Genomic DNA, 24108 nt, shown 5'->3' on the forward strand with positions numbered 1-24108 from the left:
GTAATAATACAAAAAAGCTAACATGCTAAAAACCACTTAATAATGACTTTTTTTTACAGAATTTCACCTGAGTCGAATTTTTAAATGCCAGAATTTTAATTAAATCAAATCTTCATTTGTCCGAATTTTTATTAACACAAAATGTCATTGAATAGAAATCTTAAAACTTAGAATTTTCATTTATCCTGCAAATGGTCGAATAATGAAATGGCAGAAATATTTCGGCGCCAATTTCATTATTCGACCTTTTGCAGGATAAATGAAAATTCTAAGTTTTAAGATTTCTATTCAATGACATTTTGTGTTAATAAAAATTCGGACAAATGAAGATTTGATTTAATTAAAATTCTGGCATTTAAAAATTCGACTCAGGCGAAATTCTGTTTAATAAGAATTCTGATAAATAAAAATTCGTGTTAAGAAGAATGTGTTTGAATAAAAAGTGTCCTAAATGGAAATTATGTTGAAAGAATATGTTGTTAAATAAGAATTTTATCACATAGAAATTCTGTTAAGTATAAATTCTTGTTAATTTAAATTCTATTAAACATTAATTCGAAAAACACAAGTTCGAATAAAATGAAATTCTATAAAATGAAATTTCTAAAATGATTCAGATTATTGGCGATTCAAACAGCTACACTAGCGCCACAGTTGAACTAATTTAGGCGTGACTCGCTCTGTAGCACTCCATGTGTTTTAAATTATTTTTTTTTATTTAACGCTTAAAAATAATTTTACAAACGCAATAAAAATATCAGAATAATTAAATAATTTGAAATAAACTGTCAAAACAGAGACTGCTTTAGAGCGAGTCACGCCTAAATTAGTTCAACTGTGGCGCTAGTGTAGCTGTTTGAATCGCCAATGAAATAATCATGCGCCCTAAAATTCAGCATTAACATTCGCTCCATTATCGACGAGGTCATTTAAAGCTAATTACACAGTTTAGACAAATCATTTAAACCTAATTAATATAAGCTCTATATTATAAGTCAATTTGCATGTCTATAGTAATAACAATTTTGCTATTAGTAGGAAAGAGTGGGGCAAAACCAGGTAGGCGGGTCAAACCGGGTACCCCCAGTTTTCCATGATAGGTATTTCCATTTGTGTCACCCTTTACATATATCTTTTATATTACAACCAACATCATTTTAATATGGGATCTGACATTCGTACACATGCCATCTGGTGTTGAAAAATATAACTAGTTTTGGATAACTGTTTGTGTCACTTGCAATTGTAGTTCCGCTGTCATTGTTAATTATTTTATCATTATGAATGAAGTTACATTTTTACCGCGTGAGGAATCTTCCTGCAGAATTAAATGTTCTGTGAGAGGCTGTGGCAGTACTGTAGCGAAAAATTTAAGCGTAATTTTCCATAAATTTCCGAAACCAAAACCAAAATTACACGATTTACACCACACTTTATAATGTGCCCGGCTTGCAAAACGCGTTCACCTTCAATAAATTTTCGTTGAGCAGGATTTGTACCTGCCCATGTGCAAATACTGTCCATAGAAATGAACATTTTCTGCATTCCATGTTATTCCCATGTAAATTCACTAAAAGTGTTACCCAATTTACGCCATATTGCTTTAGGCCCCGCCCCCATGTCAGATCCCAATATAAAAAATTATTTATTATATTTTATACGATTTTAAATTTTAGGTCAAAAGAAAATACATTTTTTATCGAAAGTAAATGACTTATATAAAACTTTTTGTGTCGATATATTCGTTTCGGCAAGTATAACATCGTTTTCAGCATTTATTTACGAATAATTTTCTTTAAAAGTAATTGTTAAATTATTAACAATAATCTGAGAATTTAACATTTTGTTAAAAAATGCAGTGCGGGGAAAAACCGGGTACCAAACGGTGGGGCAAAATTCGATATTTCAATTTTTTTCCATATCGATGAATAAACGATAAAAATTAAAATTAATTAATTAATTAATAACAATAAAATTAATAAAAATATGAAAAATTTCGTTTTAAAAGATTTAACTGCTGTTATTTATTATTAATATAATATATTTTGATCAAATTTATTGAATATTAATTATTTTCTATAATGTAAATGAATATTCCATGATTTATATATTTTCTTGATAGTACCCGATTTTGCCCCACCATCGGGGCAAAACCGGGTGCTTTGCAGTTTGTTGGAAAACCTAGTTTAAATTGACCAAAAATATTTGTTTATGTCATATCGACCTTATTTTCTCGTTCTCTAATATTCAAGGAAGAATTTTCAACGAGACTTAAACTAATTTGTTTGATAGATTCTTTATAACCGAGAATTACAAAAATGTACCCGGATTTGCCCCACTCTTCCCTACACTAATAAATAAATTTATAATTTGCAAAATAAATTTTGTTACACTGTTTTTTGAGTTTAAAAATTAAATAGTAAAGAATTGCATTCGATTGAACTGAAAAATGGTATTGGGGAGTTTTTTGCCTCTAATTGTTATTTTATCATAAGAATAGTTTTTAAAGTACATATTTTGATTCACCAATTATTTATTAATTTATTTTTTATTTTCTAATGTATGATGTATTTTGTACAACCATTGACAATTTTCTATTGCACACAGTGAAAAAAAAATTATTTGATTTAAATATAATCGGTTACTTGATTATTGTCAAATAAATATTTACTTGACCAAATAAATTTCGATTTAAGTCTGTAAATATTTATTTTATAATAGTCAAGTGACCGATTATTTGAAAGAAAGAAATTTTCAGTATATACTAATAGCAAAATTGTAATTACTATTGACATGCAAATTGATTTATAATGGCTTATACTAATTAGTTTTAAATGATTTGTCTAAAATATGTAATTAGCTTTTAATGATCTTCCCTTTCCTTAGATGATCCCTTCCCCTCCACTGAGAACTCGTGAGTCTAATACGCTGATCATCATCATTCGGTGCTAAATTGTCAAGAGTTTCGGAACTGTCTTTAAAAAATTTTAAGAATATCCTTTTTTATAAAAGTTTTCTATAAATACTGATAAGTTTAAGTGACGGAAGTGTGTTTTTTTAAATTTTCAAGAATATATTCTCCATTCGAAAAGTATTCTTTAGTTATATAGATAGTTTTCAGTTTTTATCTATTGACAAAAACTAATATAGATTGAAAAACAAGTTCTGCAGTGCGAATTGTGAAACATTTGTGGATTACTTGTAATAAATATTATACAAAAAATTGTAAATCGTAAGTATCCACACTCAGTATAAATTATAATATTATATATTTACCAAACTTTTTATTTCAATGAATTGGAATTTATTTTTAAATACGTATATATTTAAAAAAAATTAAAGCGGGGTATGTATATTTATTACTCGGACGGAGAGTTTTTATCGTGACAACGTCTTTTTTAATTAATTAAAATATATTTTATAAGATTATTATTTAGTATTTATTTTGTACATAAACACACTGAAAAAAAATTTATTTGATTCAAATAATCGGTTGCTTGACTATTATCAAATAAATATTTACTTGAACCAAATAATTTTTATTTGAATTAAATAAATTGTACTTGAACCAATAATTTTTTTATTTGAAACAAATACCATTTCTTTGACTCAAATAATAATTATTTGATAATAATCAAGTAACCGATTATTTGAATCAAATAAAAAATTTGTCAGTGCATAAAATTAGAATAAACTGAAAATAATTTCCAAACAATTAAATTAAAAAATATTCAAAACGAAATGCCACATTATTGCCAATTGCTAAAATTTTGTTCCAGAATAATATCAAAACATAACCTCAATTATGGATTTACTCTGTTCAAGAATTGTGGTGGACCAGTTAATTACAACAATTCTTAAACAGAATACATCCATGATTGAGGTTATGTTTTGATATTATTCCGGTGCAAAATTTCTGCAATTGGCAATAATGTGACTATACTATGTACACCAACACCACACTACACGATCGCGGATCGCTCCACATTTTTTTCCTCGAATAACGGCACGAAAAAAACAAAGTGACAGTTTCGGCAGCCATGTTTATTTTTACCATAATACATAAATAGGTATAGTGGATACTGTCAGCAGTAGCGCTGTATACTAACATGTTAAATCTTTAACCGGTCGGTGACATAGAAAACTTTAAAAAATTTCATTTTCAAATTTGACAAAATTTGGCATCGAGATTAGATCCAAAGTAATCGAATTAAACAAAAATCTTGAAAATATGACTTATGGCACACTCACACACCCTTTTAACTGCCTGCCTGCATGCAGGTTACCATGGCATCGCACAAGTGTGAGTGAGACAGAAAATTTGAATTTTTAAATTTTCTGTCGCACTCACTCTCATGCGTTGCCATGATAACCTGCAGGCAGCCAAAAAGGTATGGGAGCGCCTTTATAGTTTTCGAGAAATCGGCGGCGATAAGAACGCCAATTTTTCTGACTGGCTTCCTAGACCTCGGAGTTAAACGAATTTCATTTGTCATAATTATTTTTGAGCCAAATTTTTATTTGTTCGAATTAGAATTTTGCAGAATTTTCATTAAAACGGTTTTCTATATTAAGTACATAATTTTTATACAATCGAAAATTCACTTCACAGAATTTTTATTTGCTCAAATTTTCATTTAATATAATAGGCATTTTAAAGAATTTTTATTGGGTAGAATTTGATTGCATAGAATTTTATTTCAGATGAATTTTCATTTGTTCGAATTATTATTTGATATAATTTCCATATAATCGATTTTTCATACTACAGAATTTTTACTTAACCGAAAAATCATTTAACAGTATTTCCAAATTGATAGAATTTTCATTTAAATCCGAAATTGCAATGAGCCAAAAATTTTAAACGTTCATATGAACGAAATTTGTTTTGTTACTTCTTTAAGTACGAATTTTATTACAAAATATTGTTTAAAATATCTAAAAAGAAGTTATTAATTTAATAATTGTTTAATTTACTGTTTTATTTTACATGGTCATCATAATTTTTAATTATTTATAGATTGAAAAAAATATTTCGTTCATATGAACGTTCAGAACTTTCGGCTCATAAATTGAAAATGGCTGAACAAACAATCGACAGAAAGATTTCGGCGTGAATTTTAAAATCAACCGGATAATTTTTCATTGGTTGATTTTAAAAATCGCGCCGAAAACTTTCTGTCGATATTTTGTTCGGTCGTTTGCAACTTCGGACAAATAAAAATTCTATCAATTAGAAATTCTGTTTAAATGATTTTTTGGTTAAGTAAAATTTCTGTACGTAAAGTATAAAAAATTGGTTATATGGAAATTATATCAAATAATAATTCGAAGAAATGAAAATTCATCTGAAATAAAATTCTGCCCAATAAAAATTCTTTAAAATTCCTGTTATATTAAGGGCATCCGGGAGAAAATAATGGTTTTGTAGATTTCTTCTCATTTGAAAAAAATAGAATATTTTAGGTTGTAATTTTTTGGAAATAATAGAGGAAGGTACCCTGCCAGGAGCTCTTCTCGGAATTTTGCATAATCTTGATAAATAATTATTGAAAAAAATGTTTAAACATTGGCAAAAAGGGGTTTCGTAAATTTCTTCTCATCTTTAAAGGATAAAGTATTTCGAGTTGGCATTTGGAAGAATAATAGAGGAAGGGTCACTGAGTGGGGCTCTTCTCCATTTTTTCAATAATATTGTGAGGAAATTATTTTATTAAAGATTTAAAGTGGAGTAATTTGGGGTAAGTTAGTTCAGCAGCGGCCACTAGCTAGAATAGGCGCCACCTTCTGGGCCACTGACACATAGATTCAATGTCTGTGTGCTCGCCTCCCCTACTGTCCCCACTTCTGTCAAAAATCCAACTTTTGTAACCACAAAATTACTTGTAAAAATGAAGATGATTCTTAATCGACTCGCCCTCATCTAATTAATCCGACAAATCCGAACAAGATATTTTAAGTTATTTACGAGTAATATCTCGCGCGGGAAAACACTTTTAGGTTAGGGATTTTTCCCGGATGGCCTTAAACGAAAATTTGAGCAAATAAAAATTCTGACAAATAGAAATTTGAGCAAATAAACATTCTGTGAAGTGAATTTCCGATTGTATAAAAATTTTGTACTTAATATAGAAAACCGTTTTAATGAAAATTCTGCAAAATACTAATTCGAACAAATAAAAATTTGGCTCAAAAATAATTATGACAAATGAAATTCCATAAAATGAAGATTATTCTAACTAATGATTTTTAGAACATAATCATGTGTCCCATAAACTTTTGAGGACAGAATTTTTGCGTTACCAAATCTTCATTTTTAACAGGATTATAATTAAACATTTTTATATTTATAAATTTATAAATTCTGAGAATAAGGGATGATTCATTGATTCCCTCCAGTCATGTGCAGTTGGCACCACTATCTTAAAAAATGAAAAAAGTATGCTGCGTTCTGGGTAGATTAGCAATAGTTCTACATTTCTATAAGTTTTAATTCCATAGTTCCGTAGATTTAGACAAAAAAGCATGATATTAAAAAAATAAGGTGCTAACTACACTGAGCACTATAATTTTTGTAAAAAAAAAAGAGTTCTGCCTTATTATTTTGATAGTAAATAGAGTTCTCTTATAAAACAAAAAATAGTTCCGCAAAATTTCAAAATTTATTTAAAAACTTATAATTTTGAAAAATTTTTTAAATTTAAAGTTTTAGTGAATTTGACCAAAGTTTTGGCGTCTTCATCAAGAGTTCTACAACTTATCCTTATGAAATTTTACTCCAAATTCAAAATAAAAAATAGTGCTGAACTTTGACATTTTCGAAAAAATTTTTTTCGCATGATTAAACCCCAAATTTCATTTGACATAAAATCATTTAACGTAAAATTAATTTGATATACATAGGTAAATCTTATATGACATAAATTTCATTTGACGTAAAGTTCATTTAATATATATCTCATTTGACATAACCCAAGTAGCACAGTATATCACTCGAATATCATGGTGATATCCAGCGGGAATATTCCTGTGACATTCAGATGATATCAAAATGTCCGCTCCATGGTGATATCACACAGTGATATTCCTGTGGCATTCGTGCGATATCACTGTGACATTCGTATGATATTAAGGGAATATTCCCTCAATATCACACGAATATTCCCAGTTCATCAATTTTTTCATATTTTTTTTATTTTTTTCTTTTAATTACGTTAATTAATATAATTAGTATAATTAAAGTAATTAAAAGAAAAAAATATAAAAATTTGAAAAAATTGATGAACTGGGAATATTCGTGTGATATTGAGGGAATATTCCCTCAATATCACACGAATGTCACAGTGATATCACCGTGTGATATCGCACGAATGTCACAGGAATATCACCGTGTGATATCACCATGAATATTTTGATATCATCTGCATGTCACAGGAATATTCCCGCTGGATATCACCATGATATTCGAGTGATATACCGTGCTACTTGGGAAAACTTATTTGATATAAAATTTATTTGGCATAAAAGTTGCTTATATGTAAGACAAGGATAGCCAATGCGCATTTTTATGACAAATGAGATTTATATTAAATGAATTTTATGTCAAATGAAATTTATATCAAATAAAACTTATGTCAAATGGAATTTATGACAAGTGACTATATATTATGTTAAATAAATTTTATGTCAATGTACAATTATGTTAATTTAAATTCAAGTGAAATGAGTTTTATGTCAAATGATATTTCCCACATAGCACGACTTCTTGCTGGGAGGTTACTGTAACGATATCTGTAGGGTTTGTAAGGTTACCGTGTAAGCCTGCAGTAAACTTGAGGTGATCTTAAAACTTCCGCCTTACAGTAAGCTTACACAGTAAAGCTAAGGTAAGCTTACACAGTAAGGTCGTGGTAAGTTTACATGGTAAGGTTGTGGTAAGCTTACACGGTAAGGTTGTTGTAAGGTTACTGTAAGGTTACTGTAAGGTTGCTGTAAGGTTACTGTTAATATAAAGTAATATGAAAATATATTAAAAATAATTATATTATATTATATATTATATTATAAATTTTTTTGTATAAAAAATTATATATTTGGTAAAGTACTTTATGAACCCCAATAGGCTTTGTCAAATAAAAGTTACTGCGCAGCCGTATGTGCCATAGAAAACTACTGCGCATAAATATTAATAAATTTTATTTATTAACAACATTCTATGTTTACAGTAACCTTACATCAACCTTACAGTAACCTTACGGGAAGCTTACAACAACCTTACCGTGTAAGCTTACCACAACCTTACCATGTAAACTTACCACGACCTTACTGTGTAAGCTTACCTTAGCTTTACTGTGTAAGCTTACTGTAAGGCGGAAGTTTTAAGATCACCTCAAGTTTACTGCAGGCTTACACGGTAACCTTACAAACCCTACAGATATCGTTACAGTAACCTCCCAGCAAGAAGTCGTGCTATGTGGGTTATGTCACGTGCAGAAAATGACATTTTTCATCCCGATTACCGACCTGGCCCCGATCCGATTTCCTGTTCTGGCCCGGGTTAGTAAATTTCTATGGGCCCGACCAGGGCCAGGCCTGGTTGCCATATTTAAAAATTTTTTAAAACTAGTGAAAATACATTTATAGCATTTTATGACATTTTTTTCTCTCTAAATCTGAATTAGTAAAAATGTTTACTAATTTAAATTAGTGACTCAATTTTTGCTTATGAATTAGTAAAAAGTGAATCTTTCTTAAATTTTACTAATTGTTAGTAAAAGTTACTAATAATTAGTAAAATTTTACTAATTCATATGCAAAAAGTGAGTCACTAATTTAAATTAGTAAACATTTTTACTAATTCAGATTCAGAGAGTAAACGAAACAATTATCCAAATAATTTTTTTCAACTTTTGTTTCATTTTCATTTTATAAGGTGTAATTATTAATTAATGAAAATTACAATTACAAGCAAGATTGCCTCAAGTAACAATTGCAGCAAGCATATTGTAAGCTTGTCTTAAGCACATATGAACCTTTTATTGCAAGCTACATTAAGCTTTCACTGCAAGGTTGCAACAATCTGTCATTGCAAAATTGCGGCAACATTTTTTTGAAAGCTTGCAGCAACCTTTCATTGCAAGCTTGCTAAAGTGGGACATTTTGTTACTTGAGGCAATCTTGTTGGAAGCTTGCCGCGCAAGCTTGGGAAACTGGAATTTTTATAATGCTGCAAGGTTGTTGCAAGTTTTTGTGCTGTCTGGGTTACGAGTTGCACAAGTTCTGATGCACTGAAAGACTTTTTGTTTCAAAAATTAATATAATTTGTTTCAAAATGAGGATAACTGTATTTTTGTACTATTTAGTCGTATGAACGTACTAGTTTCTAACCAAATAATACCAAAAATTAGTATGGTCCATACCAAATAATACCAAAAATTAGTATGGTCCATACTAATTTTTGGTATTATTTGGTTAGAAACTAGTACGTTCATACGACTAAATAGTACAAAAATACAGTTATCCTCATTTTGAAACAAATTATATTAATTTTTGAAACAAAAAGTCCTTCAGTGTGTGAGTGCCGTTTAAACCCCACTATGTTCTACAAAAAACAATCTTAAATTTTTTTCTAAACTTAAAATAACAAAAACTACATGACCTTAAAATTTCAAAAAAGAAATTAAAATCTTTCAAAATTGAGTTCCAGACGTTATGATTGAAGTCCTATTTGCCCCCCATTAAGGGACTTTTTGTAGAATTTAGTGGGAGAAAATGGAACTACTATCAGAACAGTTATAACTGAATTTTTAAATATTTTCATTGTTGTCTATTGAAAGTACTGTAGTTTCTATGATAATAAATTTGGGACGCATGCATATACCCTTCATTAGACTTGACTGAATTTTTGAAATGTCAAATTAAAAATTATCGAATTTACATTCAGTAGAATTATAAAAAAGAGATTTTATAATGAGCCCAATTTTAATAATTAAACATTTCTATTAAACAAAATTTTGATTTTGTAGAATTTCTTTTTAACTGAACTTAGATAAAGCAGATTTTCTAGTATATAGAATTTTTAAATAACACAATTTCCATTTAACAAAATTGATATCTAGAAAAATTTTCATAAAAAAGAATTTTTATTTATCAGAATTGTTCTTTTGTCAAAACTTCTATTTATCCAAATATTAACTTAAAAGTATTTTAATTAACAGAATTTCCAATTAAAATAATTTCTATATAAAAAAATTCACATTTAACAAAAGTTTTATTCAAGAAATTCCTGTTCCATCTAATTTTTATTTATATAGAATTATCATTTAACAGTAATTCTTCTTAGCTAAATTTTTAAGACAGCGAATTTCTATTGCACAGTTACTTTATTTGACCAAAGTTTCACTTATCCGAATTTTTATTAGATAGAAATGTTAAACTGTCGAATTTTCATTTGATCGAACTTTTATATATCAGATTATCCACTTGGTATACATATTTCAGCGGGAGTTTTAAAATCAACTAATCAAAAATTATTAAGAAAATTGTGATTGGTTGATTTTAAAACTCCTGCTGAAATTTGTATACCAAGTGGATAATCTGATATATAAAAGTTCGATCAAATGAAAATTCGACAGTTTAACATTTCTATCTAATAAAAATTCGGATAAGTGAAACTTTGGTCAAATAAAGTAACTGTGAAGTAGAAATTCCCTGTCTTAAAAATTTAGCTAAGAAGAATTACTGTTAAATGATAATTCTATAAAAATACCTTCTCATTATGATGAGAATGTAAAAAAATTAGATTGAACAGGAATTTCTTGAATAAAATTTTTGTTAAATGTGAATTTTGTTATATAGAAATTATTTTATTGGAAATTCTGTTAATTAAAATACTTTTAAGTTAATATTCGGATAAATAGAAATTCGACGAAAGAACAATTCTGATAAATAAAAATTCTTTATATGAAAATTTTTCTAGATATCAATTTTGTTAAATGGAAATTGTGTTATATGAAACTTTTATATATTAGAAAATCTGCTTTATCTAAGTTCATAGTTAAATAAAAATTCTACAAAATCAAAATTTTGTTTAATAGAAATGTTTAATGTTTAATTTTAAGTTTAAAAAAAAAATTTAGGACTGTTTTTTGTAGAACTTCGTGAGGGGTAAACAGAACACATATCAGAACTGGCAGAACTCGTAATATAAATATTTTTTAAAATAAAAAAAATTTTCGATTGTACATGTACAAAACTATTTTTCAAAAAAAGAGAACTCTAGAACTCTGTTACAACTATTCAGAACTCTAAAATTTTTTTTATTTTTTTTAAAGTGGAGGGCTGCGTGAAGTTAGCCCCACATCATGAAAAATCGATTTGTTAACAATTAACCCCCGGAACTATTTCTAAAAACTATCAGGAAATTTAGAACTATGTTAAAGAAAGTCAGAACTCTAAAAAAATTTAATTTTTTGAAAGTGGGAGGTAATTTAAAAAAAAAAATTTTAATAATTTTCAAGTTCAGCACTTTTTTTGATTTTGAATTTGGAGTAAAATGTCATAAGAATAATTCATAATTATTATAAGTTTTTAATTCTAGTACGCACTCTATTTTTTTCGCATTAATTATAATAATTTGAATGTTTTATGTAATTTAAATATTGTTCTCTATATAGTGAGATGAGACTTTTTACATCTGTATTTACTGCAAATAACATTTATTACCTAGTCTAATTCAATTATTATTATTACTTTATTCTTCTATGTAAATTATCTTACTTATCACATTTCATCATTTGAATAAAGAATATTCTAAAAAATATGCACAATTCCCCACGTTTTTTGAAAAATCAGTATTTTCGAAAAACAAGCAAAATTTCTATAATCGTATTGAAGTTTAATTAATTGATCATGCCAAGAGTTGTGTTTGTACGTGTACTAAAAGTTCTATATATAGTAAAATAGTCACAAAAAATTAAAAAAATAAAGTTTTGATCCAAAAACTATCCCCATTCCTCCCCTCTTTTACTAAAACACTTTTTATTATAAATTGCTTTTTAATTTAAAAATACGAAAATTTATGGAGTCACACTAACTTTTGGTTTTAATCTTTACACTTAAAATGTATTTTTTAATAACTTGCAAAAAATGAAATTTATATTTTTCGTTTTCAGAAAACTTTGCAGACCTTTTGAATCATGATGCACAACGTTCGAGAAATAAGTAGACAAATGCAAATGGCGAGTATTGGAAGGATTCAACAGATTTTCGCTGGGGACGTTACTAATCAATTTAAAAATGCAGTCAAAAGAAATGACGAAGCTCGCATCAATGAATTAATCACGCAAAAAAATTCTCTTGTGAGAGACAAATTTAGCAACGATACATTTTTGCATATTGTTGCTAAGGATGGAACACCAGAGGCTGCGATTCGATTATTGCAACTTGGATCAGATGTTCACGCCAGGAACCTAGAGGGAAAAACTCCAATTTTTTATGCTTTAAAACATTCTGCTTCAATGATTAGGGCTTTTTTAAATAATGCAGAAATAATTCAAAAAAATAATTATACTTTACTTTTGGATGCTTTAGTAATTGGTTCGGAAGAAATTGTAGGAGTTATATTAAGTAAATGTCTTATTAAAATCGCGGAATATTCGTTACAAAATGTAATTTCACCCACAAGATTACAATCAGATTTTTGCGAGTTTCAAGATACCGAAAATCTAATAAATTCTCTTTTGCGCAATAGGTTCCAATTATTTCTAGAAGAACAAGATTATGTGCCTTTCATTTTCTTTGTTGCGAAAATTGGAAGAACCGATATTTTACAATTAATTCTAAACGAGTGCAGGGTCGTATTGAATGCTAAAGGAAGAAATAATGTAACACCTCTTCATTTAGCAGTGATTGCTCAACTTCCGGAAGTTGTGCTCTTTCTTTTAGAAAACGGCGCAAACCCGAACTGCCAGATTCAAAAACAAATAACACCACTGCACATTGCAGCATTTTTACAAAACGAAGAAATTTGTGAGCTTCTCTTGAATTTCGGAGCCGATTGTAATACAGGGTCGTTTGATATCGGATATCCATTGCATCTGGTTTGTGGATCAAATTATGGACAGGTTCTCAAAAAACGGCTTAATCAAACTTTTCTTAATATGTTCGGCAGTTGTAAAACATTCGACGAAAAAACTATCAATCGTACAATAATGAAACTCTTACTAGAAAACGGAGCTAATCCGGAATTTCAGAGTCGTTATCTAGAATTACCCTTATTATACGCTTGTCGTTGTGATCGTTTGGAAGAAGTAAAACTTCTTCTTGAATTTGGTGCAAATGTTCGAGCTGTGGATAGTCAAGGAAATTCGGCTTTACATCATGCATGCATTGGAAATGCCTTTGAAATTGTTAGACTGTTATTAGAACAGGGTGTCGATATTGAAACAAAAAATCAACGCAATCATACTCCATTTATATTTTCATTAAACAGTTCGTTAAATCTGAAAATGTTAGAATTCCTCGTCGATAATGGAGCGAATGTTAATGCTGAATTTTCAAGTGGATTATATGAAGCACTTCGTTGTTCTTCGCCTAATGTTGTCGAGTACTTATTGGAACTAGGTGCGGATTACTCAATTTTGAATAAAAAATTTGTTGACGTTGAGGTTAGGGAAATAGCTAAACATAAACTTTTTATATCATATATAACTTTGTATAAAAATGAATCGCTTAAAAATATACAGCGTTTCTATGATGAAAACGATTGTGATATGCAGAAAAAAATTATCGATCATTTTGACAAATGTAAATGCGAAATTACAAAATTGAAAATGACAAAAATTTCGGAAGAATTAACAATATCTTATTTTGATTTCTTAACAAGGAATTTTTATAGTACTGTTCAGATTTTCAATAATACAAAATTGAGAAAAATTTTAAGTTTCAAAACAGCGAATTCGGAATTCAAAAATGAATTTCCTTGTTATAATTACTTGTTAAGAAAGCAATTTGAAAGGGTTAAAAGTTTAGAGATTTTTGTTAATAAAAGTTCCGATTTTATTTTTCATTGTGGGGCACTTAAGGTGCCAATTCTTGTCACTGAAAAAATTTTGGGAAATCTTTCCTCACATGATTTCCGAGTTCTGGGTACAAGTTTGTCTAATGAAAACTTTTAAAATCTACGTCACACTATCTTATTTACCAGAAATGTAAGTCATTTAAAATAATAACTGTAAATATGTTAGATATTATTCTTATAAATAAAAACTGGCTTAATTATTTTTATACTTATTATAATAAATGTTATCTCTTTATAAGAAATTGAAAATCTTGTTTTACTTCTAATCAATTTATAATCCTTTTCTTTGTTTCACAAATTCCCATCAACTATATATATATATATATATATATATATATATATACAAATTTTTATTAAAACTTTGTTTGCAAAACTATTTTTCAATTTTAAGGTTATGTTAGGGTCTCCATTCTCCTTAATACAAATCAGTTAAAACTACACTATAGCAATTAAAATAGCAAAATTAATATTTAATATTAACATTTTAAAAAATTAACACAAAAAATAATTCACAAGTATATTTTTTACTAAAAACATATTAATTAAAAAATTTAATATAAACATCACATTAAATTCAAATTTTCATGAATAAAAAATAAAAAAACTAAATTTTTGAAACTTATATGCGTTAATAGAAAAGTAATTAAAAATAAGAGTTGAAAAAAATTTTTATACTTACAAAAAAAATAGCTTTTATTGGGATCGGCTAAACTGCAATACGCCATCTGGTGGGGACCCATTCTCTCCCTCCATTTTCTTTCTTTGTCTCTCTTCAACTAATAGGTTAGAAAGAGTTGAAAAAACAAAATGGAGGGAGAGAATGGGTCAAAGTTACTAGATTGTTACTAGACCACCGTTCCCAATTGATTGTTAGATAATTTTTTTGTGTAATAATTATACCCTGTTTCTGCATGAACCGATTAATTTATATAAAAGTTATGGCTATCCAATAGTCTTTTTTAAACATTCTATATAAGGAACACGGATGTGTTATAAATTCATTTATATCAGCACAAAATTTTTTTTAACTTTAATTCGACTTTTTCTAGAATATTTATTGTTGCGCTATGTTTCTCAACTTGTGATATGTATTATTAGATTGTTAAGGCCAGGTCCAAGTCGTGTCAGCTGTTCCATTGAAACTTCAAAGGAACAGCTGACTCGACTTGGACCTGGCCTTAAAGTTTCTTTTGGGTCTGTTGTCTGTTAAACATTTTCCAACTCATGCGTCATTGTATGCGTTAGATAAAGACAGAACGATCAGCATGAAAAGGCTAACGCACAATAATTCGCGAACGAGATGCATGAGATAGAAAAGGATACGAATATACTTCTGTCCTTTTCTAAAGGCCAACGCACAAGAGATTCACAAAAGTCGTTCGCGAAGCTACATATTCTGCTTAGACCTTTTAGGTCTATAGACCTTTTCATTATGATCATTTTGTCTTCTTCTAACTCATGCGTCATTGTATGCTCTAGATAAGGACAGAACGTTTAGCATGAAAAGGTCTATCAATTGAGAAAAACTCCCCAAAAATGTCACATTTCAGACGTTTTACTTTAAATTATTATATAAAGTAATTTTAGTAGCGAACTCTGGTCCATCTCCAATCTCCATATTGGGATCGGCTAAACTGCAATACGCCATCTGGTGGGGACCCATTCTCTCCCTCCATTTTCTTTCTTTGTCTCTCTTCAACTAATAGGTTAGAAAGAGTTGAAATAACAAAATGGAGGGAGAGAATGGGTCAAAGTTACTAGATTGTTACTAGACCACCGTTCCCAATACTATTATATAAGGAGCTTCTACAATAGCTCCGTTTGGCAATTCCAAGTCCAAGTCCAAGTCGGTTGGAGTTGGTTGCGCACGCATGGTGTTGCCAACTGTCGCCGAGTTGAAAATGAAAAAAAAAATTGTGCGTGATCTCGTGCTCACGAAATACATAGTTGAGGTTATGTACCTTTAAAGCTGTAAACACGCTGTAAAGTTTAATAAATTATTTATTGTTGTTGTTGATGTTGCCGCCGTCTCATCGTTTTTTAAAGAGAAGAAAAATATAAATTAAATTAAATTTTTCTTTTATAAACAACAAATTTTTTTTCCCCGAATAATACACACATGCAATGAATTTTATATTTGTAATATATAAATATAGTAATAAATATACAATAAATGAGATGAACTGTCAATACAAAATTTTTTTTGTTTTTTATTGACATTATAATAACCCAAGTAGCACGATATATCAACCAGATGTCACGGTGATATCACCGGGGAATGTCACCGTGACATCAGGAAAATGTCAAAATGTCCGCCTTACGGTGATATCACACGGTGACATCGAGGTGATATCATGGTGACATCAAGGTGATATCACAGTCATATCACGGTGATATCATGGTGATATCACCGTGATATCATGTTGATATTTTACAGGGACTTAAAATTTTTAATAATTTAGAAAATAATAATAAATAAAAAAAATAATAAAAATAATAAAAAAAATAGTAAAAAATAATAATTTTTAAAAAATTTTAAATCCCTGTAAAATATCAACATGATATCACGGTGATATCACCATGATATCACTGTGATATGACTGTGTTATCACCTTGATGTCACCATGATATCACCACGATGTCACCGTGTGATATCACCGTAAGGCGGACATTTTGACATTTTCCTGATGTCACGGTGACATTCCCCGGTGATATCGCCGTAACATCTGGTTGATATATCGTGCTACTTGGGAAAAGTTTTTCATCATTTTGATTTCACAATATATTAAAAAGGTATTGTCATGAACATAACCTTACAATATTTTTTGCTTATTTTAATATTAGAAAATGCAGATAATTTTCAAAGTTTAATATTTTATGAATGAATTTTTTCGTCTAAAATTCATTGAATATAATTACTATATGTGATAATTCTTTAAAAAGTTAATTTCTTTATGCGTTGCCATAATATTTTTGTAATCCAATTTCCTGAATTCTCCATTTTTCCATGTAAATAATAACTTTTTCCCTGACAAACAGATTTCTTATTAGAAGAAAAAAAACATTTAAGACTCTACAAACATTTTAAACACTATAATCTAAATACTCTAATCTGAATTTAATTCTGAAAATAACATTAAAATAGTATAGTAAAAGCATAATAAATTAACATTGTTGAATAAGTTATTTTACATTCGGCGTGTAAATCGACACAAAATTTTTTTTACAGTGATGAAATGTAAAAATATTGTAAGGTTATGTTCATGAAAATACCTTTTTAATATATTGTGAAATCAAAATGATGAAAAACTTTTATTATAATGTCAATAAAAAATATAAAAAAAAAATTTGTATTGATAGTTCATCTTATTAATTGTATATTTTTTTATTACTATATTTATATATTACAAATATTAAATTCATTGCATGTGTGCACGAAGTAGTATAAGGAGCCCCCACTGCATAGGCAATTTCAGGAAAAACATGTTCCGAGTTTTCCGACCAGACTTTCAATTTGGTAGGATAGCGATACTAGCGCGATTACCGGGGAAATTGTTGCAACTCAACTGGATAATGGCGGAAATGTATGTTTCGTGATGATTCGTATCTGCTCGTGAAGAGTCGAGTGCAGACGACAAATCTCTCTCAATAAACATACATTTCCGCCATTATCCAGTTGAGTTGCAACAATTTCCCCGGTAATCGCGCTAGTATCGCTAACCTACCAAATTGAAAGGCTGTCGGAAAACTCGGTACATATTTATTTTGCATAGTGGGGACCCCGGTAAGAAGCGAAGAATTGAAAAGAATTCAGAATCTGAATTCCTTTGAATGGGTGATTTTACGTTTTTATTCAATTCCTCGATGAAGCAAAAAAAAGTAGAAAAATCTATTCTTCTTAATTGACTTGGCCAAAATGACACAGTCAATTAAAAGGAATAGACATATCCACTTCACTCTCCAAATTTCTTATTCCTTTCAATGCGCTTCAGAAATTTTGATACTGTCGATTGAAAGGAATAGATATTTAAAATTTACTCTCCAAACATTTAATTTTTCTCTATTCGCTACCAAAAATTTGAAAATATGAAACTTTGCGCATTAAGAAGAATAAGAAGTTTGAATTCTTTTCTATTGACTTATATGTTCTGGGAATAGAAAAAAATAGAAAAAATGATTATTCATCTCTCAAACTAGGATTTTCCGATGAGTTGACTCTGAGACTCGAACCCTCGACCATCATAACTCTCAACCGCACTGGGAGCGCCTTAACGCACTCGACCAGGGGAGGTTATAAAAATTTTTGAGAAAATGTCTCTTATAACGAACACATTAAACAGATACTTATATTATTTTGTTAAGTCATCAAACAGCTTTTCAGATGTTCATTATTACAAAGAGTATATTATCGTATATATATATTTTTATGAACATTAATGATATCAATTAATAATTTTGTCAATTTAAATAGTTTTAAATGATTAATTGTGTTAATAAATAAAAATTACAAAATTTTTTCATCTTTACAACACAAAAATGGTATATGAATTTTAATACCTAGTTTTAATGTGAAATTTATTAACTTCGACATTTTAATTTAGAATGACATGGACATGAACTTAAATTTCAATCAAGTGAATTCTGCATACATTCCAATTTTTTCGAAAATAAATTAAGTAACAATGTTGATATAGCAAATTTTTTTAACAAACTAATGTAATTTATACAATGCTAATACTTAATCAGCACTCAATTTTTTACCAGAATTTTCTTAAGCATATGGAAATATTTCCATATAATATAAATAAATAGTTCAGGTCTCATATATTGACTAGTATTATTAAAATTCTATTTTACAGAATATTCAAGTACAAAAATAATTTCCTGGTAAGAGGCGAATAATTGAAAAGAACTCAGAGTTCCAATTCTTTTGAATGGGAGCATTCACGTTTTTATTCAATTCCTCGATGAAGCAAAAAAAAGTAGAAAAATCAATTCTTCTTAATTGACTTGGCCAAAATTTATACTCTAAATTATACATATTATTCTTAACAACCTGACGCTGTCAATTGTAAAACATAGAAATGCCTCATTTATTCTATACATTTTCTATTCTTCTAAATGCGGTCCAAAATGCGACATTTAAAATTTACTCTCCAAACATTAAATTTTTTTCTATTCGCTTCCAAAAGTTTGAAAATAAGAAACTTCGCGCATTAAGAAATATAAGAAGCCTGAATTCTTTTCTATTGAGTTATCTCTACTGTGAATAGAAAAGAATTTATTTTTTATATATTTTGATGTTCAATGAGGAATTGAGTAAAAACGTAAATTCACCCATTCAGAAGAATTGAAAATGATCAACTTATGCTTAATATATGCAAAATTTCAATCTTTCTCTATTCCTCCCTTCTTACTAGGCAGGTTTAACAATTAGGTAATAATTTAATTCAGTACACTATTGTTTCACTTCCATTTTTACACACACTGAAAAAGTTCAGATTTACAGTAAAAATATTTGTTTATTCAACTTTTTTAAAAATGTCTTTAATTAGTCAATAAGTAAATATTAACTTATATTCTTTTAAAATCTTAAAATTTATATTCATTTTCTTTCGCTTCTTATAATATTTTTAAAAAAATTGAAATGATTAGGAATTATTAATATACTCGCCAGTTTTTTCATTCCTTTCAATACACTTTTAGAAATCTGACGCAGTCGATTGCAAGAAATAGAAATATTTAATTCATATTACAAAATTCCCATTCCTCTGAATACGGTCCTAAAAACTTGACTCAGGCGATTGCGAGGCATAGAAATACTGAATTTATACCCTAAATTTCCCATTCCTCTGAATATGCTCTTAAAAACCTGACGCAGTCAATTGCAAGGCATAAAGATACCTCATTTAATCTACAAATTTTCTATTCCTCTAAATACGCTCCTGATGTCATGACACAGTCAATTAAAAGGAATAGACATATCCACTTCACTCTCCAAATTTCTTATTCCTTTCAATGCGCTTCAGAAATTTTGATACTGTCGATTGAAAGGAATAGATATTTAAAATTTACTCTCCAAACATTTAATTTTTCTCTATTCGCTACGAAAAATTTGAAAATATGAAACTTTGCGCATTAAGAAGAATAAGAAGTTTGAATTCTTTTCTATTGACTTACCTCTACTGGGAATAGAGAAGAATTCATTTTTCTGATATTTTGATGTTCAGTGAGGAATTGGGTTAAAACGTAAAATCGCCTATTCAGAAAAATTAAAAATTCTCAACTTCTGCTCTATGTCTGCAAACTTTCAATTTTTCTCTATTCCTCGCTTCTTACCGGGACTCCTTATACTACTTCATGCATGTGTGTATTATTCGGGGAAAAAAATTTTGTTATTTATAAAAGAAAAATTTAATTTAATTTATATTTTTCTTCTCTTTAAAAAACGATGAGAAGGTGGCAACATCAAAAGCAACAACAACAAATAATTTATTAAACTTTACAGCGTGTTTACAGCTTTAAAGGTACATAACCTCAACTACTTCGTGAGAACGAAATCACGCACAATTTTTTTTTTCATTTTCAACTCGGCGACGGTTGGCAACACCATGCGTGCGCAACCAACTCCAACCGACTTGGACTTGGACTTGGAGTTGGAGTTGCCAAACGGAGCTATTGTAGAAGCTCCTATATATTGTAAACTCACCTTTAATTTGTTGTGACAATCATTAGTACCTGTTATTACTTTATAATAAAAAAAAATATTCTTTTATTTAATTATTTATTATACATACATATGGTTTCACTTTTTTTCCACTTATCGATTTTAATAAAAAAGAGTATTCTCAAAAGCTAGAAGTCCTGCGAAATCCTGAAATGAATTTTTATAGTTATACGAGTAAGTTATTATATAGCACAAATTCATTTGAATTTTTTAAAAAAGTTAAATTGTACAAAAGTAGGTAATAAACGGCCTTTTCATGCTGATCATTCTGTCCTCTTCCAACTCATGCGTCATTGTATGCGCTAGACAAGGACAGAACGATCAGCATGAAAAGGTCTGTAGTATTTTTACAAAAAAAATTTTTTCGCAAATAAAAATTTTTTTTTGTTTTTTCAACTTTCTGGACACATTTTGATGCCATAAAAAAGCAAAACAAGATATTTTCTTCCTTATTAAGAAACAAATAATAAAATGCTAAGTTATTTTCTCTTAAATACAAACGATCCAGCAACGAAAAAATTTTGGGTTAATAGTTTTCTACTTCTTTACATATATGCTAACTATATTTTAGACTTTCTATGTTTAATAATGTAAAATAAGAATAACAAATTAATTTTCTAGTTTAAACTTTAAACGCAAAAAAGTTATTATTAATAAAAATAAATTAAAATAATAATACCTGATTTAAAATAATATAGAATATTTTCCAAACTTTTTATAGAATTATTACAAATTAATTTATTATTATTAATTATTTAAATTAATTATTACAAATTATTATGAAAATATTGTTACTCTAGAAGAAAAATCTTTTTTGTAATACAATTTTTTTTTACAATATAACCAAAAATTCTAATTTTCCAAATTTGTATAGTATTTTTTCATTTATCTTTCCTTGATAAATTCAATAAAAAAAATAACATTTTAAAATTGGGATGAAAAGTGCAAATTAGAAGCAATTATTACTGTTAAAAATTAACGAAAAATATACCTTCTGATTTAAATATTGAATTTCTAAAAAAAAATAAATCATAAATGGAGGGGATGGATGCTATAAAGGGATACGTACCACATTAAGTAAATGGCGCTTACCCCCTTACAGCATCCAGCTTCATAATTCATTAAAAAAATTAATTTATTATTCTTTTCATTATTTATCTTATTATTTCTTCTTATTAATATCTTTATTATTTTTATAAAAATTGATTAATTTATTTATTTAGTATAAGAGATATTATATTATTTGTTATATATATAATCAATGTGGCCGCAAGTCTGGGAAAAACTGTAAATCAGGGAAAAGTCAGAGAATTTTGTAAAAATTATTAAAAAAGTGAGGGAATTTTTACCTAAAAAACCACAAATTAAATATGTATTAGGATTTTACTTTTTTAAATAATCGCGGGAAACTAACCAAATCGTTTCTGTACTAAAATTTGAGTCACAACTATTTTATTTTTTTTATTAATGTAAATATAATTATAACCACAGCTTTAAAAAAAAATTACCAACATTTTCCCAGTCAACAAAATTCCAAGCTAATACCGGATTTTCCTGGTCTGTGGCCACCCGACATGCGATTATAGAAGATACAATAACCCTCTTCGTTGCAAACCAGACGAGGCTTTACGAGACGAAAAAATTCAGTTATCTCGGTTCAAGAGTATGATATTCAAAATCATATCGTTAATTCCAAAAATTTACTTACAAATTTTTTTTTATATAGGGTAAGTGTACCAATTACGGCGCGTTCATAAAAAATAACTATTATTACTGTTATATATTTAATATAACTGTTGCAAAATGATTTAAAAAAATTATTTTAATCTTTTTTAATACAATTAGTTATAAAGATGCACATTTAAACAATTATTAATTAAATTATTTGAGATCAAATTTTTTCCCTCGCCGTAATTGAAACATTTTTAAGATTTCCATTGGCTTCGATTACGGTGGGAAAAGTATCTTCAAAATACACGTAATTTTGGTCACAGAAACTGATACAAACGCGCCGTAATAGAAAATTACGTGTAATACTTGCTGTACAAATTTATGATCTCAATAAACTATTTGAATAAAAAAAAAAAGAAAATTACGGAATTAGTTTGTTAATAAGTCTTCAATTGACTTTATACAATAGAAATGTCGAATTTTCTATTTCAAATGTATTTTGACTCGAATCGCGCCGTAATTAGTACATTTACCCTATTATTCAATAAAAAGTGATAAAAAAGAAATAAGAAACGTATTAATCTATTATTAAATTTTCCTAATAGGGTAAATGTATTAATTACGGCGCGATTCGAGTCAAAATAACTTTGAAATAGAAAATTCGATATTTCTATTGTATAAACTCAATTTAAGACTTATTAAACTAAAAGCTTATGTTATTTAGATATTAAAAAAAATTCACTTTATAAAAATTGATTATTTAAACAAATATGAGAAATGAAAACTAATACCGTAATTTTCTATTACGGCGTGTTTGTATCAGTTTCGGTGACCAAAATTACGTGTATTTTGAAGATACTTTGCCCGCCGTAATTGAAGCCAATGGAAATTTTAAAAATGTTTCAATTACGGCGAGGGAAAAAATTTGATCTCAATTAATTAAATTAATAATTGTTTAAATGTGCATCTTTATAAGTAATAATTGTTTCAAAAAAAGATTAAAATAATTTTTTTTAATCATTTTGGAACAGTTATATTAAATATAATAGTAATAATAGTTATTTTTTATGAACGCGTCGTAATTGATGCACTCGCCGTAATTGTTACACTTACCCTATAATAATAAATAGGTTATCATTATGATGTTAATAATTATAATATAAATAATTGTTCTAAAAGATAAAAAAAAAAAATTTCAGTACAACAAAAGTCATCTGCAACAATAACAAATATATAAAACAAATGCTGGTAAAAGTTAGAAGAAACCCATATTTGATTTACCCTCGAATAAGTCTCACAAAAACCACAAATTATTTTAGGTCTTATGCATTATGTGTGTTTATTGTTGTTTGTACTTTGAAAAGATACAGGTTATTGAAGGAAAGTTTTCTAATTAGAGGAATAACCCATGAATTCCCTGTCTAGTTAGAAAGATTTTCTTTATGATATTACTTGAAATGTTAAGGATTTAAGGTTTATGAAAATTTTGAACAGATATTCGTAAAAATGGTTTTAAAATGTAATATACCTAAAATCACGTCATTAGAAAGCCACGAATATCAAATTTAATTATTCTAAAATTATATTAGAGAATATTAAAAATTATACCAACAATATTAATTTTATTCTT

At 28.1% G+C, this 24108-nt stretch overlaps 1 protein-coding gene across 2 annotated transcripts; it reads left to right on the forward strand.

The window, feature by feature from the left end:
- Nucleotides 1-123: 123 nt before the first annotated feature.
- LOC127290432 (ankyrin-2-like) lies at nt 124-14214 on the forward strand. 2 transcript variants are annotated; one of them, XM_051318978.1, is made up of 2 exons: nt 124-1376; nt 12174-14214. In XM_051318978.1, exon 2 carries the CDS (start codon nt 12198-12200, stop codon nt 14175-14177), a length of 1980 nt encoding a protein of 659 aa, XP_051174935.1. In that variant the 5' UTR covers nt 124-1376; nt 12174-12197; the 3' UTR covers nt 14178-14214. The 2 variants fall into 2 exon arrangements, with proteins under 2 accessions (XP_051174935.1, XP_051174933.1); XM_051318976.1 differs by lacking the exon at nt 124-1376 and adding an exon at nt 2577-3232.
- Nucleotides 14215-24108: the final 9894 nt, after the last annotated feature.

This window comes from Leptopilina boulardi, unplaced genomic scaffold (genome assembly GCF_019393585.1).
Source record: "Leptopilina boulardi isolate dan_hultmark-lab unplaced genomic scaffold, ZJU_Lbou_2.1 LbouV2_64, whole genome shotgun sequence".
Lineage (NCBI taxonomy): Eukaryota > Metazoa > Arthropoda > Insecta > Hymenoptera > Figitidae > Leptopilina > Leptopilina boulardi.

Bases quoted from the DNA above. Each gene is read 5' to 3' on its own strand.
- LOC127290432 (XM_051318978.1), top strand. From the start codon at position 12,198: ATGATGCACAACGTTCGAGAAATAAGTAGACAAATGCAAATGGCGAGT.